Source organism: Ciona robusta, chromosome 11 (genome assembly GCF_009617815.1).
Source record: "Ciona robusta chromosome 11, ASM961781v2".
Lineage (NCBI taxonomy): Eukaryota > Metazoa > Chordata > Ascidiacea > Phlebobranchia > Cionidae > Ciona > Ciona robusta.
Window position 1 is genome coordinate 2,068,261 of NC_143245.1, and position 14,537 is coordinate 2,082,797.

A 14,537-nucleotide genomic window follows, 5' to 3' on the forward strand; every position below is an offset into this window, starting at 1 on the left:
TACGACATAAAGTTGATTATTCCAAAAGAATACATCCTTGCGACGTCATAATGTCACAAAATACAGATCGCGGCCAAGAATTTTAGAATTTTTTGTCTTTGTTTTTGCGGAATTTGGATTTTAATTTTAAAAGAAATTTTACGAATTGTTTCACAAACAAAATCAATTGTTCGCTCATAGTTCCCACGAGTTTAATTCAACATCTCGGGTTGCTTAGCAACTGATCACTGGTTAATTGTTTCGTAATAAATATCATCCATTCGCTAACGGCCACCGACTAAGTGTCAATCATAGTGACGTCATGGCCTCTTACGTCATTCGTTGTAGTATTCTTCCGAAGTTAAATGAATTTCACGCAGGAGACTCGGTAAAATTCTTTGAAAGTTTTGCTCAAAATCTAAGTTGGTTTTGTCGAGCGCGGATAGGACACGGGCTTTTGGCCTGGTGGGTGAAATTCGACCCATGCGTGACCCCGCGGGGTTACAACCGCGTGTTTAGTTAGCCCCAGGTACTTGTAAAGTCCTTTGTAGAGAGAGGACGCTACAAGTTGCGTCTTGTAAGCGGAGATGTAATTGCTGGCTGCTACTTATGGTTTGAAACCATCCTGAACTAAATCTTCTGCGAATTGCTTTTTTATTTGACGTTTTCTTAAGTTTATGTGTACACATGGTGGTTGTGACGACACGGAAGGACTGTGTGACGAAACAAGGCTTGCAAACGACCCGTGTGTGATTTACAATGAACCACAGTAGACAGGAAGTTGGTCCTTGTGAGAATTTTCCGCCAGTAATAAAAATACGATCTTGTCCGAAATTTAATCTTGTGCTATTTAAGGATTGAGACCTTGCCCTTTATTTATTTCAAGAATATTTAGTCGATTTGTTTTGTAAAGAATAATAAGGTAATGTTGGAATTCGACATACCGTATATTGCGAAGTTGTAAAATCATCATTAATGGGAATTTTATTACAAAAAAATAACCAGTAAAAAAAACGTTTTAGATGTGTTGTTATTGCGCTGTCGTAATCTATTTCCAATTAATATGGGATGGCCAGAATAAATAAAACTACCATTTCCTGATGTTTTAATCGTTTAAAACTTTATTGTTATATCCAATCACTGTGTGTAATAGATTGGGGTAAGATGGTTCATTCATTCCTTTTTATCGTCCCATTCGGTAGTGAAGAAAGAATTCGTACAACCATGTGTCCTCACGACTGCCAAAGAGCGTTGTTAAATGTTAAAAACACGATTAGAAAACATGGAATATTATATACCAACAGTGTCCAACTTACCCCGAATAATTAGGAAAAACGTAAAAATAGACAATGAAATATTTGGGACTCGACGCGAAAATGATTTTCGCAGATAATTGTTCCTCGGTCTGTTGCGCTGTTACAACAATGGGAACAATAGGGGTCACTTAAGAACTGGACATCAAAGGGGGCAGGTGACCTTTCACCTTGGGGTCAGAGGTCACGGTTAATATTTCTGAGCCAATGTCAACACGTTTATTCTAAAATTTCTATTTTTGAGAGGTCATAGTGTATTTGTGGGAATCAGTATGACGTCACAAACCCATGCCAAAACAAATAAGCGTCACGTGATCGACAGCACAAGAGGTTTTTAAAAACTTAATTTGAAATGTACGATTGTTACGTCACAATTGCGATTGTTACGATCGATTGTAAATCATTTTTGTGAAATACATGACACAGGGTTCGAAAATTTGATTTGGGTATATGTGTGGTAACCAAGCGGTTTGTAGCATATGTTAAACCCATATCCCGCGGAGGAATACCACGGCGTCAAAGGGTCTAATTACATTACTCCGCAGCTTACCCGGGTCTAAAATTTCACCTTCGACCTATGACGTAGCGTAGCATCTGGGAGGGGTCAGAGGTGAAATAGGTTTTGTTTAACCATTGTTTAATGATTATTACGTAACAAACAACTCAATCTGCGAACAATGGATCGCGCGAACTCGATTATTTAACATATTATGCAACCAGCTTGCAGCCTCCATGCTAATTCACTTTTTCGAAAAACGCTCGCGCCTCATTTTCCTAATCGTAATTATTACGTAACTGAGACTGATTGTGATGTAGGCGATTGTTGTACACGCTTTGTTACAATAATGAGGAAATCGGTCATTTCGTCGGGTTTTTTTGTCACTGCATCGAAACTTCGGTTAGATGCTATCCGTCGCGGTGACTTATTTTGCAACGTATCACTCCAAGCATGCCTCTGTGACGTAACAAGTTGTTTTATTACAGTAGGGGGGTTTTGATTAAAATATTGGAAAGTTTTAGAACAACAGCGTTTGTTATGAGTTATACGTCACTTGGAAACTATCGAAGCGTGAAATGAAAGTGTACATCAAGTACTATCTACTATGACAACACAATTATCTTTCAGAACTTCGCGATTTATCTAATAAAGCCTGGTCCGTTTGTTATTCGACAACGGTTCAACATAAAAGCGTGAAAAAACAACTTTTCTTCGATTTGTTCGAAGCGACCATTGATGAGATACTGTTTAATAAGCATTATGACGTTGTGGTCGCTCAATTGTTAACGAACAATGGCTTTGCAAGTGCTTCTATAAAAACAATCAATCTTTCGAGAAAGTACTCGTCCTGAAATCTGTTTGATTTGTCTATTTTACTTAACAATCCTAATTCTAAAATTAATAATTCGTTTACCGTCTGTGAGTCGCGTGTTACCATAGCACTGTGGGTAAGATGGATAACGTTGGCACGAACCATCCCAAAATCGTGTTCTGTTAATTAACAATAATGTTTTAGAGCTGAGACGTTTTGGTTATATAATTCTGTAATATGGTTTAATTACTACTAAATGGAACAATAAAGAGAATGAAAATGTGGACCATCTTATCCCAAACTTACTATAGTAGGGTTGGGAAGATGGGACGCCTTTAGCACATATTATATCCAAGTATCCTGATCGTGTTTTAAACAATTAACAACGGTCTATGGGAGTTGTAAAGATACGTTTTTCTATAATTCTTCGAATGTTCACTACCTAACGGGACGAAAAAATCAAATGAAATAGTGTCCCATCTTCGAAACTTTTATGAAACTTTTATGACGTATGTAAGATGAAAATCACGCGATTTGAAGTTGTTTTTAGTGACGTCATGACAGTGAAACGCAAATGTTTGTTCTATAAAAACAAGGGTGCGCGTGATGTAACGACAAATGGACATGTGTAGTTAATGTGAACATATGCCGAATACACTGTAAAATCGACCGGTGCGCTTACATGTCTCTAACATGGCGAATAAACCAACGAAGTAAGTCTGTGCTGAAGTGCGGACTTATGTCGTTGGTTTATTCGCCATGTAAGGTACATGTGTTCGGACATTTCGACACGGTTTGATCTTAGCGGCGTGGGAAAAGCAAATATCACGTGACAACATAAAATCTAATTAATATCGTTATTGTTGTATATGCGATGTAATTTTACTTTTTGTTTATATATTACGTCGTTACAGAAAGTCTCATTACTTTGTGACTTCGCGTATGCACGAGAACTATACAGAATGAATGAAAATAACTTGCTTTATCCTAGCGTGGGTGAACAGCTGTTGTTACAACACGGGTGTTCTGTTTAATACACCTCGTGCCCTCTTTAAAGTCGGCACGTATGTAACGTGGTGGCACATATTGCACCACTTGGTTAGAAAAATTGCCGTGTCTTCCGTAAACCTTTGGGCTAGAGGAAAGCGCTGTATCTTATACAATAGATGGACTCTGTTTTATATTTTTACGTAACATTGGGGCAACTAGGATGGTCTCATTATATTACGCTGTTACGTCATAATGGACATCTACACCTTGTGTTTCTAAGTATTGTGACGTAATAAAGTAGAGAATCCATGTATGTAACTTATTTATTTTAAACCTTGGTCTTGTTTAGTTAACACCGGAAACACGTGGCGCATCTAGCGGATTGATACTTTATATGACAGTTTCCTTGCATAGAAATCATAAATCATCAACTGTGAGTTCCATTGTTAAATCACGATGCTGATTGTGATGCATGAGTTAAATCAGCAGTCAAACTATCAAGTATTGTTTGTTTGTTTTAAAACAATGGCCATTATCATCATCGACATTTTATTTCCCGGCTTCCACGACTCCAGTTATAACATGAGGAGTAAATTGCACATCTACGTTACTAGCGCACACGTCACGACCCAATGACGTCATCTGTCACATCATGGGTACGTTACGTCATTAAAACAGTGGCAAAGCTATACACGAGAAATCATAGCACAGAACTTAATAGTGGGAAATACTAGCATGACGTCATCAACATATAACATGACGTCATCGACGTAATGGAACAGACCTGTATCAACCAAATAAAAACGAAATCCAATTAATGACGTCACGATACACATATAGGGCTACTGAAACGTCATATCCGGTAAAATAAAAATGAACTTATTAGGTTCTGGAATACATAATAGATATTGTGACGTGGCAAAGCACCAATTTGCAGATGCTTATTATTCTGTTTACATTTAAATGAAACAAACGATTGAACTCTTTGTATGCAACAAAGGAAAATGGCAGTTGTCGTAATCCGCAAAACATTCCGGCAAAAACAATTTTGCTAACAGTTATCTGGTATTGTTCGGTTATATTGAAATAATTAATAAAGTTTAAAAGATTTTAGTTCAGACGCCATAAAAGTCACGTGTCCGACCGGATATTGAATTTCATTGTCTTCGACACAAACGAATAACAATAACATCGAGTAATCCGGATTTTAATTAGAGGTTCGTGTGGGGAAGTCCCTCATGCGGAACTACACACGATAAACAACTGTTCAGTCAAATAAACAATCGCGATTTTCGCGCCGTTTACATTGTTTCCACATGCATCTTTACACAAGTGTTACGTCATAGAGTGTCTGGTGTTGGTGTCACAACTTCTTCTATAAAGAACAGATTCTTACGTCATAATCGAATCTCTGAAAAAGACAAAACAATATTACATGGCGGAAATCTGATTGAAACAAATTCATGATTGCGTAACAATGTAATTAAATCGTCACAATGGCGACCCCACGCAAAGCGAGCCATGCTAAGCGAAGCGTAGCGTAACGACACGCACGAGCAACTTCGCGTAAAAATCGTTTTTAATAATATCCGAACTTTATTGAATTTTTAACAAGTTCGTTTGTTACGCAACAATGAAGAGCAGTATGCTACTTCCGGTTGGTTTTGGCGCCATTATGAGGAAACAAGACGGCTTGTGACGTCATAATTAAACCACGCTTTCGCTATTTGTTCGCATCAGGAAAACGAATACCATAAATTTGAATAAATATACCCACGTGATAGACAAAGCAGCCAATTAGAAGCGCCAGTCGCTCAGCATCGATTTGCTATTGAAGCGAAATCGCGCCGAACCCGCACCGGCGTCGTTATGTTATCACAACGTTCATTGTTACGTAAATAAACGAAGACTGTGGCGGAACTGATTTCATAACTTCCAATCCTTTTCATAATCGTTCAATGTGACGTAATAATTGGATATTATTAAATAATAAATGTGTCGGTTAAACGGCAAACGTGCTTATATGGTTAATGGGCAGCGGGTGCGATCTCGCGATTTTAGATTTGTTTTTTTGTCAATTACCTTTAGCTTGCAACAATTGATCGCATCAGTGGCTTTCTTTCTACGTCATCAATAACGAGGGGTACGTCATCATTGCTATGGTTACCACGATCTTTGTTCTTTGATAGATTCATAGCTATAAACAAAGTGAAACAATGCAAATTTAATTGTTACGTAACAGACCATAGTGATTGCAAGAGTTGAAAAAAACGTGCTATGAGGCAATCAAGTGTATTGTGACGTCACATCAAAACGTGTAAGGCGATTAATGAACAAATAAAGGGGATTGTCTGGCGTGAATCGGTTAAATTTGAAACCGCGACAGACCCCGAAAACACGACAAAGTATTTTCGCGTAGGATCGCGGTGCATTGTTATACCGCGCCCACATGAGGAGTTATGAATGCATAATTTCCCGAGTCGGGCGCGGAAGCCTAAGAAGCCGATTGTTTAAAGCGAGTCCCATTATCCTGTAAACTGATACCACTGGAAACAGCGGCAACTTCGATTGTCCGCGTCTTGCATCAGTATCCGCGTTTCAGCGCTGTGATTATAACGTAATAAAGATGTTAAAACTTACGCAAGTTAGGCCCAGCTTCCGTGTCTGACGTCAGAGAGTCATCATCACGTGACGTCTCCATGGATTCCATTCGTGACGTGAGAGAAACGGCCGACTGGGGACCCGACTGGAAGGGCAAAAAGGGAAATCCCCCAGAGGATCCCCTTTTTGCGGCAATGGACGCCAACGTCGAAGCTAGAAGTTGGGGGCTCCTCGTTGCTAGGTGGCGCTGGTATTCCTCCATCCAAGCTTGGGCAACAGCCAGTGGGTTAGGAGGGGATTTTCCTACAGGGGTTTCTATTGTGTGACGTGGGGTAGGTGGGGAATCTCGGGATGTGATACTCCGTGGTTTATCAGTGGTCTCGGTAAGCGAGACTGGCGACCAAATCTTTTCCTTTTTGGAGTCGCGGGCTTCGGTTTTCTTGTTCTCCTCATCAGAGCCGCGTTCTGTTGGTTCGGGAGAGAAGCGGAATCGATGCGACGGCGATTTGGATGGTGACGTAATCTGGTTCAGGGGGGGTGGCGGGCGGAAGTTACGTGGTTGATTAACAGGTGACGGCGATCGGTCGTAGCTCGATGCGGATGCCGAGGGAGAGCTTAAACTGCTCCTTCGTTGTTGGTCATGCTTCAGCGCACCGACGTGGTCGTTGGAGCGGGAATTTCCCGGTAGTAGGTGCATCCCCTGAGTTGCGAGTCTTTGGTTGTGAAGCTGGAAGTGTCGGAAGGGGTCGACTGGTCGCAGGTGCGGCGGTAGAGAGGCAAGATGACGTAGGAACATTTGTTGTTGGTGCGCCCTCTGGTGACGTTGATAAGCAAGATCAGAGTTGCTTCCGCTGAGATTCGAACCCGGGTTACTGTTGTCGCTGTCACGTGGCTCGGTTCGTCTCATCTCGTTCGGGGAATTCCCTTCTGCGGGAAAAATACGGATCGTTTATTTGCCGCGTGTTAGCGCTAGATTAAGGAAATAACGTTTCCTGCAAAACAGATCCTGCTGTCACAGGGATGTAACTCTAGATGGAATCGAAAATTCCTCAATTAGATTTTCAGCCGCTGTTGCTGCATCGGTATAATTGTTTACGTGACAATCATTGCTTGCGCAGGTATCCTACCGCGATTGTGACGTCACAGCAGTTTCTTCGTGTGAATGAACACCACGTGACTTCGTCAATCGAATCGCGGTTTCGATTTTCGGGAAGTCGCGACTCCGACAGATGCGACAGAGAATTACCATTATTACGACAAGGAGTCATTATTACAACATAATTAACGCCGGTAAATCGGTGTTCGCGACAAATCCGGTCGCTATCGTGTTCTCTTCTGACAAACGTGGGAATGAAAACCTGACAAATTTTAACGCTTGGAAGCGGCAATGTAAAATGACGTCATTAATGACGTAACGAGCATTTTTTGTCTTAATTGTATCCTTAAATTTTAAATAAAGTCCTGTTTTTATTCCACGTGGGGCCAAATAGTTCCTTAGCTCAAAATATTCAACCGCGGCGAAATTACTACAGGTTTGAACCGAAGGATATATGTTTTGAACTTGTGTCACGGGGTCGGATTGCACCTATAAGTTCGCGTGATACCTCTCAGACGAAACCTGCCACCGGAAAAACTTGTTTTCGAGAAATCTCTTCCGACTACGTCGCGTTTTCGCAGTAGTAATGTGACGTAACAATACTGTCTACAAGAAAACAGCTGTATAGCATCGAAATAAAGCGCGAATTGCCGCGATTATTGCTTCACAACTAACGAGCGACAATGTAGCAACATATCAAAGCGTTTCTCTTATGACGTCACAATGTGTAGTTTTAGCGCCTATCGCGGAATTCATGACTTTCCTTCTACAAGTCGCGATAACCTGCTACAAGGTATTGACACGTAAAGCAATTGGCACGAACCCAAAGTGCAAGAAGTTGTCACGCGATTGTAACAACTCCATCAGCACGAACACATGAATCGCGAAGGTCGGCGTATTATTAGAAGTTTTAAGTTCACGATTATTGTGACGCAACAATCATGTATTGCTGCAGCGCGAACACGCGAACATGCGGGCAGGATATGGCGCGATTACTGTGTTTCCTGCAATGTTTGTCACAATGAGGCAAAGTACATCGGCTCTGTTTCGTCACAATAATGTCATGCAATGGGGAAGCAGTCTTGTAACGCGAGAAGCCGCGATCAGGGAGCACAACCGTATGTCGAACCTAACAAGTCTCGAGATCCAATTCGACTTATCTTATGAGCTGCTACCTATTTTCATTGGAACACCCGCGTGTACAACACGCACACGCTGTGCATGTGCACCACAGTGTAATATGATGTCCTGCAGCCACTCCTGCCATTCCATGATGAATTAACTCGCGTGAGCTTAATCACAGTTAACATATAAGGTACAATATGTTGCACGTTAACACATGTGTCGACGTCCGATTACTTACATGTGTCGACGTCCGATTAACGTGTTTAGTGGGCATTTAATTCCAAATAATAAAAACACTTTCTGGTGAAATTTTAAACAAAATTTTGTTGCAAAAATGCAAAATATAAAATCTCTCACCTTCTCTCATTTCTCCTCTTTCTTCCTCATCGCTTTCTCTTTCATTCTCTTCTTCCCCACATCTGTTCCGAGGAGACCAAGTCATTCTGTTTTCTTTCTTCAATCGACGACGCGCGTTTGCGAACCAGGTCGAAACCTGTGACGTAAAACAAATTATTTTCGTCGAAAAGTTAATAATTTTAGGTAAAAATATTGACTTATAGTGTCTTAAAGTAAAGTTATACCTGCGTTAGCGTCATCTTCGAAATAATAGCTAACATGATCTTTTCTCCTTTAGTTGGGTAAGGGTTCTTTCTGTGTTCATTAAGCCACGCTTTTAACGTCGATGTCGTTTCTCGGGTTGCGTTTTTACGCCGAGCACCGTCGCTGAGGCCCATTGGTCCATATCTGTTAATGGGAATTATGATAAAATTGAAGCCCAAATTATACTAAACAATTTCACTTTTCTGGTAAATCAAGATTTGACATTTCACATTTTAAATACATGGTTAATCCCTTAATCAAACACATAATGCATACATTTCCGCCACGTATATTATGTCACTCATACAAAATAAATTACAGTTTTCCATATTTGACCAAAGCTATCAGATAATTGACGTATGCTAAATTTAGTAACGAAAAAGTGAAAACCCACGGTTTATGCTGTTGTAAACGATAAGGTATGGCATATTGTACGTCACAAATATTATTTAGTCAGTAATTACTAGAATGTAAAGTCATTTTATTGCAACACCCTACGCATCGTATAATAATAGTCACCAACATGACATATGTTTGTTTTATCAAAAACGATAGTAACTCTTGGTCGTGACGTCATAGTAATACTTCTTAAGGTAGGCGTTAATGGTTTGCGAAAATAGAACATCGTTGCAGATCAATTACTAAGTACTACGGAAGTTTTTCTTGTGATTTTAACCATTAAGTGTTTTGTGTGTACTACGTAACAGCAAGACGTTAGTTTTAAGATGTTAAGCCTAAAACAACTGTCAGTGTGCACGTATTTTATTTATACGTTTTATATACGCACTGGCGCTGCCAAGTTATTAGAAGGATACTCCTTCTGCACAAAATGATATATTGTAGTTATATAGACCCCATGCGTAATGTCGTGCAGATTTAATGTTATTATTAATTTCGTCTGCAAAAATTTGATGAATCCATTAGTAATAAGCGGGTTTCATAAACAAGTGTTCCCACTACCATTGTATGTGTTAACCGCAGGACAAGTCACGTGACAATGTGGTTAGTTGAGTCATCCCCGATTACTTGTGTCCAAATCTTGTATTTTTTTCCAGTGGAAACACATTCCTGATCCTTCCATTAGCGATTCCATAGAAACGAAAAATGTCTGTTGCCATGGTAATAGTTCTCGCATAGGGCATCGAATCGTGGTTTCATTGTCTCGTACACAACGCTCATTGTTCGAAATGTTCCAGTACACGCGGAAATATCCCGCAATTGAAACATTGAACCTTCTATGACCTCACAATCAACCAGATTGCGTGTTGTTCTGCAACGCGAAATTCGTGTTCGATCGCGTTCGAATTCCAAATATGGAAGTCACAGGAAACAGTGGTCACCACGTGGGGGGACCGCGATAATCGGGAACGCGATGAACGCCATTTGGACAGTTCTTCCCAGACACCTATAGCATGATGATGGTCAACGCGCGACCATATACGTGTTAAATTTGCGCTTTCCGAACATATTGAAACTATATATGTTATTGCCGCCAGGTTATTATAAGTGCAAAAAGATCTTCCTTGTTTTGGTATGTAAAACTTAAAAGACCGACGTTCGTTTGTCATACGGCGAGACAACATTAAGATTTACTGTGTTTGTCTAGTTTAAATTAAATGCAACAGTCGTACTCGTAAGCCTGATTCATTTTATTACGTCATAATAATTAAACAATCGTTCAAAAAGTAATTCATACACTCCGAACAACGTGTAAGTTGTCACGTGGATCAATCGCGTTACCGTGCTGTTCGCTGTCAATCATGTAAAGTTATATTCGCGATTTAGCATAAAAGATCGTCGGGGTTCATTTGCATTCGGGTATGTGCATAATCACCTTTGTTAAATCGGCTTTGTATTGTTGCGACATATGAGGAAAACAATGCGTTTGTCTCGAAGCGGGCGCGCCAGTTTAGCGACAATGAATAGATACGCAGAGGGGAAAATTCCAGAAAAATTGAAACAATATCACCCAGCAGCGTGTAAAACGCGGGAAACACGAATTGAATCAAACGAAAAATGACTTACCCGCTGTGTTGGTACATAAGAGTTGGGTCGTAGGGGTAAAACGGGCCTGGGTGAAGGGGGTTTCCCCAAGATGGGAAATCCTTTGGGTCCATTCGACTCTGAATTTAAATATTTCATCAGGATTGTGATGTCACAATATATGGCAATCAAGCAACAAATAACGCGTGGTTTGCATGTTACGTAACAATACTCGATTGTTACTACTTGACTAATTTGAATTTCATATAGTTATGGCATATTGTGTATTGTGACGCATACATTTTAACAATTACAATTCTTAAATCTAAAACAGTTCGATGAAACTGTTTGTGACGTCATTTCCGATCGAAAATTTAGTTCTAACCTTTGTAAACACGACATTAAACAGAATTTTGGAATTACCGTTATAATATGACGTCACAAGCGTGCAAAGTGACTCCAAGTGTTAACGTGTCTGTTGCGTCATGTAAAGGTCTGTGACGTAACAAAATATTTCCACAATTAAGGGGAATGTTAAATATCCGCTGTTACGTCACAATCAAGGTTATTTGATAAATCGAAAGCGCGAAACGTGCATTTGTAGAGAAAGTAAAATATGACAATTAAAATGGCGTCGTGAGCATTTTGTCATCAATCACGAACAGGTCGTGATATCTCATTCATCAGCGACAATTATCATGTTTCACATTCATAATGTGCATTATGATGTAAGATATTTGAAATTGTGGTTTGCACCGTTAGCCGCATCCAGCGTTACCCGGATGTCCCTTGTTTGTTCACAAATCAATTCGTTCTAAAACTCACGCCTTAGTTAGCTGACAATGCAAACGCCGCTACTAGTCGGAAGTTGTGTTAATTGCTCGTTAATAAACGGACTTTGTTTTGCCGGTGTTGGTTATGCCTATGAGCAACATGGAAATCATATATCACTCCGTGTACTGTGACGTCACGATGGCGGTTGTAGTTAAGCATCGTTTAAAATTTGTACCATTATGTATGTGCTGACATTATGTTTTGATTTAAATTTTGTTAACTTTGCTACTTTTAATATTCGCTGATTATTTATAGCGACAGCACACTGCAAATGGCAGCACGTTTGCAAATATCTTTCATACACTGATGCTCAAAGCCGTTTGAACGTGGATGTTTAACACGGTGTGAGACAAGTGGGAAATTTTCCCGGTAAATTACCGTCTAAAGGCTCGCTATGGTTTCTGACACTTGTTTTCGACGATATAAATTACAAGTGTACATTGTTACAAAATAATCAAATAAAAAGAGGGATGCCGTTTTTTGCAACTAAAATTATGTGTCTTGACTTATATTACTTACGAGTGTGGATTGTAATGCTGCTGAGTCAATGCCTGGTGGCAAGGCTGGGTAAACAGGAGGCACCAACCGTCCATGTGCGACCTGGGCGGTATATGGGAGACCAAATAGCGCTGAAGCGATGTCAGTCGGGCGCCCGGGAATTCCACGGGCTTCGGCGGGAAAATGAACTCCGTTGTCCGGGATACGTTGCTCGGTAAGCCCCGATCTACCAGGGTCGGAAATTGTTGCCTTTATTAAAGTACAAGGTCAGAATTATACTGGGAATGGAAAAACTATAATCTTACCTGAGCCTCGGACAAGGAGGTTCGTGACGTCATGCTTGGGTTTGAGGAAAACGCGACGGGAAAAGGAAGAAACGACATCTTTGTATTATTTTAGTATTTGTTAGGTCATAATACAGCCAAAGCCTAATAGAGTAAATCTAGAACAAAAAATCGGTTACGTTACGACTAAACAATTAAAATATTCTAAGGCAAACGGTCGCCATTTTAACAATACAAGAACAACGAAACAATTTGTTGTTCTTCTGTAATATTTATGCGCTACACCCGTCTGTTTGGTAATAAACGACTTGTGTTTAGTAAATTCTAAAACTGAATACTAGACCTATAGCGCTCATTGACTTGCGAGAACTGTTATGACCACGCGTGATCTAATAATCAAGCATTGTTACCGCTTACAACGTAATAATAGTCGATTGTGGGCTGTTTTTCTTACGCCGTTGCTTCTCTCTTATCACAGAGGAAAAATTCCAATACGAAGAAGACGATTTGCAAAACCATATGTTCACATTACTAAGTAATGCAACAACTTATAGGAATAAATGTTCATTAAAGTGCTACAGTACAACGCGCCAACAATCTAAATGAACAATTAATCAAATCCATGGCTTAGATTTTCCGTTACATCATAATAGCAACTGTTAACACACAACTGAAGGCCAAAGTCCGCGTTTATCAGTCGCCATGTTTAAATTTTAGAATGAATCGTTAAATTATTTGACATTGAAATTAATCGGCGTTTACGCTTAATCGCCTAACGAAACTTAAGAAACCAATTAAATAAAGTTCCAACCGGAAAACAAATACCTGCTACACGGAGGAATGAATTTGTGACGCAACAATTCACATTACAATCCACAAACGCGACTTCCAAATGCTGCTTGCGAGTTTAAGCGACGGTACGCGACTTACGCTACAGTGGCTGCTGCTTAGTGAAGAAAAACATCGGTTAGTATCCTGTCCTAACATGGCCGGATGCTGCCAAAACCAATCGCATAAGCAGGCCTGGTAACGTCAACAAAGCGTATCGGGAACGTGGCTGAAGTCTATGTACACTGCTAACGTGCAAGGGCTTCACGTATAGTTGCTTTGTCTAAGGTTAATTGATGCCACTGCCTACATTTAGCTGATTGATATAAGCTCTTAAATTCACCATAACTCCACGGGCAAAGGGGATTATAAATGTCGCGTTGCTTGTCTATCTCGGTGGAGGAATGCTTTACTGAGAACAAAACCGCTGTAGTCACTGTGGCTCCTTATAACAGCGCAGGAAGAATAAGAAGCAAGCAACATCCACGCAAGGAAGCGCTCCTTTGTATTAAAGTGAATACTCGCTCCCTTTTGCTCCTTCACGACGCTTGTTCGGCAGAGGCCCGTCTTGGTTCGTATCGAAAACGCGGTTCGTGATTTTACGCGATCGCGTTCGTTTATGACGCAGCGGGAATATAAACAATGTTTGTTGTTTTGAGGAAAAGTTATTTTGAAGCAACAACAGCGCGTTGTTCTGTAAACAGAAACACGAATCATAACAAGAGTTTTGAAACTTAATGAAACATCATGTATTATAGTGCGTACGGCAGTTCCTTGAAAACTTTCGGAAACGATAAATTTTCTTTGCGGAAGTTTGGCGGAAGCTTGTGGAAAGAAGTATGAACACGAATGTCTTGTGATTCTATCGATTAAACGCTGTTACGTGGTAGAATGTTTATATTTCATTATTCCACAAAATTTACGGGTATAAAATATCCCGAGCAACTATTGCATTAGATGATTGTATGTGATAGATAATAGTTCTGTTCAGCCACTTCAGCCAGAATCGACATGCTTATAAAGTTGGAATGTAAACATGTTATTACAGTGGATAAACGCAAAGAAGAAAAGTAAATAAATTTAAATTTCTGCTTTT

General features: G+C 40.0%; 1 protein-coding gene across 2 annotated transcripts; it reads right to left on the reverse strand.

The window, feature by feature from the left end:
- Positions 1 to 4,124: 4,124 nt before the first annotated feature.
- LOC149727749 (uncharacterized) lies at positions 4,125 to 12,793 on the reverse strand. 2 transcript variants are annotated; one of them, XM_089888138.1, is made up of 8 exons: positions 12,635 to 12,793; positions 12,351 to 12,578; positions 11,040 to 11,137; positions 8,996 to 9,158; positions 8,772 to 8,907; positions 6,233 to 7,120; positions 5,675 to 5,789; positions 4,125 to 5,003 (listed from the first exon to the last, which is right to left on the reverse strand). In XM_089888138.1, the coding sequence occupies exons 1-7, from the start codon at positions 12,710 to 12,712 to the stop codon at positions 5,677 to 5,679; spliced, it is 1,704 nt and encodes a 567-aa protein (XP_089744264.1). In that variant the 5' UTR covers positions 12,713 to 12,793; the 3' UTR covers positions 4,125 to 5,003; positions 5,675 to 5,676. The 2 variants fall into 2 exon arrangements, with proteins under 2 accessions (XP_089744264.1, XP_089744266.1); XM_089888140.1 differs by lacking the exon at positions 5,675 to 5,789.
- Positions 12,794 to 14,537: the final 1,744 nt, after the last annotated feature.

Excerpts from the sequence above, each read along its gene's own strand:
- LOC149727749 (XM_089888138.1), bottom strand. The coding sequence starts at position 12,712 with ATGTCGTTTCTTCCTTTTCCCGTCGCGTTTTCCTCAAACCCAAGCATG. Across the intron at positions 12,579-12,634 it reads CCTCCTTGTCCGAGGCTCAG|GCAACAATTTCCGACCCTGG; the intron begins GTAAGATTATAG and ends ACTTTAATAAAG. Across the intron at positions 9,159-11,039 it reads CTTATGTACCAACACAGCGG|ATATGGACCAATGGGCCTCA; the intron begins GTAAGTCATTTT and ends TCCCATTAACAG.